This window comes from Mandrillus leucophaeus, unplaced genomic scaffold (genome assembly GCF_000951045.1).
Source record: "Mandrillus leucophaeus isolate KB7577 unplaced genomic scaffold, Mleu.le_1.0 Scaffold463, whole genome shotgun sequence".
In the NCBI taxonomy this organism is placed as follows: Eukaryota; Metazoa; Chordata; class Mammalia; order Primates; family Cercopithecidae; genus Mandrillus; species Mandrillus leucophaeus.
In genome coordinates this window covers 733,547-737,022 of record NW_012104954.1, presented here as the reverse complement: position 1 = coordinate 737,022, position 3,476 = coordinate 733,547, and the positions used below count along the sequence as shown (strand labels likewise).

Below are 3,476 nucleotides of genomic sequence, written 5' to 3'. Positions count from 1 at the left end.
AAAAAAAAAAAAAAAAATTGGGGTCTGGCTTTTGCCCAGGCTGCAGTACAGTGGCAGGATTATAGCTTACTGCAGCCTCGAATTCCTGGGGTCAAGTGATCTTCTTACCTCAGCCTCCCAAGTAGCTGGGAGTTCAGCACATACTACCATGGCCAGTTTGGTATTCTGTGTCTGCATGTCTTATTATTTTTTATTTGAGACAGGCTCTCACTGTGTCACCTAGGCTAGAGTACAGTGGTGTGATCATGGCTCACTGCAGCCCTGAACTGAGCTCAAGCGATCTTCCTGCCTCAGCCTGCTGAGCAGGTAGGAATACAGGCACGCACCACTACACTGGGCCAATTTAAAATTTTCTTTTTGTGTTTTTTTGGTAGAGACAGGTTCTCACTGTATTGCCAAGCCTGGCCTTGAACTCCTGGGCTCAAGCAATGCAACCACCTTGGCCTGTGAAATTGCTGGGATTACAGGCACGAGCCTCTGCACCCGGCCTTGAAGTGTGTCTTGAGGCCTATACAAGTTAGGCAGCTTTTTGGGAGCCCTGGTGGCACACAGTGGGAAGGAACCCCTCCTGCCCTTGTCAGCCCCTGTTCTGACCCCCTCTCCATTTCCAACACCTGGGTGTTCCAAGTTATGTTGACTGCTCTAGGGCACAGGCCATCCATCATTGACACTGTAGTATGAATCAGTCACTACTTCTAGGATCTGAGGATTAGACGTGAGACATCTGTTACTTTCTGGCAATTCTCCTTCCCACTTATTTCCCCAAGAAGCAGCCACACACATCACGTGCTCTAGCTGGCGACTTTATTCAAAGGGGAGAGGGAAAAGTGAGAGAGAGCGTTGGGTCATTTATGGGATAACCTGGAGAGGGGTGAGTCTCTGGAGTTCCAGGGAGGAGGGACAGACATCTCAAAACTGTTATAGAAGGCCGAGAGGGCGAGGGGTGGGGTTCTGGGTGTTCTGAGGGGCAGGGCTGGGGAAAGGGACCCTCCCCCAACTCGGGGCCACGCGTCCGCTAGGGGCCGCTGCCGCTTCCACTGCCACTCCCGCTGCCCGCAGCGTCCAGGATGGAGGTGCGAGGGCGGCGGGTACGCCAGGAGGGAGCTTCCCGGGCCCGCCGTCCTGGTCTGGGACGAGGTAGTGCGGAGATGGAGATATTGAAGCAGTGACGGGCTCCAGGAGCGGCCACCGGTAGGGCGTGGCCCAGAGCCGAGCGACAAAGGTCCGTCCCGTCTGCGAAGGTCTAGAAAAAAGTGGAGTTAGGGCCGTAGTGTGCGCAGTCCAGAGCGGGCAGGGCTTTCTCCCAGGGGCGCGGCCTCGGGAAGGGAAAATCTGTAAGTTCCTTTGGGATTGGGGTCAGAGGCGGAGTGTGCAGTTTGGGAGTCTGTGTGCAGGACCAGAGTGGTGGCAGGTCCTTGGGGAGTGTGAATGTTCTTACTGGGCCCTAGCGGGATGCATCAGGGTTGGGGCAGTCGGGGGGCGCTGCAGAGAGGTCTGTATCAAGGCTGGGGTTTTGCAGAGGGTGACTGGGCTTCTGAGTCCTCCATGGTGAACTGTGGATGGACCCAGAGCAGGGATGGTTTCTTGGGAAGGGCAAATCTGGACTTAGAGAGCTTTTGGGGTCAAAGGGCACAACCCAATAGGAGGTTGGGCTAGGGAAGGGTTGGAGTAGGGTCCTGGGGAGTGCCAATCCGGTCTCTGGGGTCTAGACACGGTAAGAAAGAACTTGGTGGGGGTCAGGGGCAGTGGCTCACGCCTGTAATCCCAGCACTTTGGGAGGCCGAGGCGGGTGGATCACCTGAGGTCAGGAGTTCGAGACCAGTATGGCCAACATGGTGAAACCCTACTCTACTAAAAATACAAAAATTAGCTGGGCATGGTGGCGAATGCCTGTAATCCCAGCTACTCGGGAGGCTGAGGCAGGCGAATCACTTGAACCTGGGAGGCAGAGGTTGCAGCGAGCAGAGATTGTGCCACTGCACTCCAGCCTGGGCAACAAGAATGAAACTCCGTCTCAGAAAAAAAATAAATAAAGAACTTGGTAGGGAGGATCTCAGTCTCTTCTCTTCACCTTCTGCCTCGCGCTCACCTGTCCATAGGTAAGGCAGCTAGGCTCACAGCCCCTTTTTTCTGAGAGTGGGAGCCAAGTCGGGCCACAAGTGATATCATCTTCGCAGTTGGCGAACCTGGAGATGGTGAGTGGAGAGGTGGGTAAAGCTTTTGTAGCTACATGCCAGCGGGATTCCAGTTCTTCTAGACTGTGTTCAGTATGTGTCCCCCGCTGGGATCCAGGCCCCGCCTCTTAGAACCTCTCTCCTGCTAACTCCATCTCTCCAGATTTCATCCCACCCCATATTCTATCAGATCTTTCCATACTCTGGGCCATGTCACAACTAGCCTTATCCCTGCAGACCTCAGACCATTTGTTACGGGCCAGTCCCTCATATTTTCCCACTCTTTCATTTTCCTTTTATTTATTTTTGAGACGGGATCTTGTTCTGTGACTCAAACTGGAATGCAGTGGCGCAATCATGGCTTATGGCAGCTTTGACCTCCCGGGCTCGAGCAATCCTTCCACCTCAGTGTCTCAAGTACCTGGTACTATAGGCACACGCCATCATGTCCGATTAATACTTTCTTTTTTTTTGTTTTTTGAGATGGAGTCCTGCTCTGTCTCCTGGGCTGAAGTGCAGTGGCCCAATCTCTGCACACTGCAACTTCTGCCTCCCAGGTTCAAACAATTCTGCCTCAGCCTCCCGAGTAGCTGGGATTACAGGCGCCCACCACCATGCCTGGCTCTTTTTTGTGTTTTTAGTAGAGACAGTGTTTCGCCATGTTGGCCAGTCTTGTCTCAAACTCCTGACCTCAGGGGATCTGCCCACCTTGGCCTCCCAAAGTTCTGGGATTACATGCGTGAGCCACTGCGTCTGGCCCATGTCTGATTAATTTTTAAATTTTTTGTTGAGACTGGGTCTTGCCATGTTGTCCAGGCTAATCTTGAACTCCTGGCCTCAACCAATCCTCCTATCTTGACCTCTCAAATGACGGAGATTACAGGCGCCCTCCCTTTTACCTTCTCTTTTCAATCAGGAGGACTCACTCCTTAAGAAATCTCAGGGCCTGGCTGGGCATGGTGACTCACCCCTGTAATCCTAGCACTTTGGGAGGCCAAGACAGGCAGATCACCTGAGGTCAGGAGTTAGAGACCAGCTTGGCCAACATGGTGAAACACCGTCTCTACTAAAAATACAAAACTTAGCCAGACCTGGTGACGGAAGCATGTAATCCCAGCTACTAGGGATGCTGAGGCAAGAGAATCACTTGAACCCAGGAGGCTGAGGTTGCAGTGAGCCGAGATCGTGTCACTGCACTCCAGCCTGGGCAACAAGAGCAAAACTCTATCTTAAAAAAAAGGGCCGGGCGCGGTGGCTCAAGCCTGTAATCCCAGCACTTTGGGAGGCCGAGACGGGTGGATC

General features: G+C 53.2%; 1 protein-coding gene across 10 annotated transcripts in view; it reads right to left on the bottom strand.

The window, feature by feature from the left end:
- Positions 1-3,476, bottom strand: part of RTBDN (retbindin) — an 11,012-nt gene that overhangs the window by 146 nt on the left and 7,390 nt on the right. For 8 of the 10 annotated variants that reach the window (XM_011994907.1, XM_011994908.1, XM_011994911.1 and 5 more), the window contains 2 exons: positions 2,090-2,186; positions 783-1,243 (listed from right to left, as the gene is read on the bottom strand). In XM_011994907.1, the coding sequence (XP_011850297.1) occupies positions 1,016-1,243; positions 2,090-2,186 (325 nt within the window). In that variant the 3' untranslated portion in view covers positions 783-1,015. Of the gene's footprint in view, positions 1-782; positions 1,989-2,089; positions 2,187-3,476 lie in introns of those variants that run through there. The other 2 variants (XM_011994916.1, XM_011994917.1) reach the window with 2 other exon arrangements.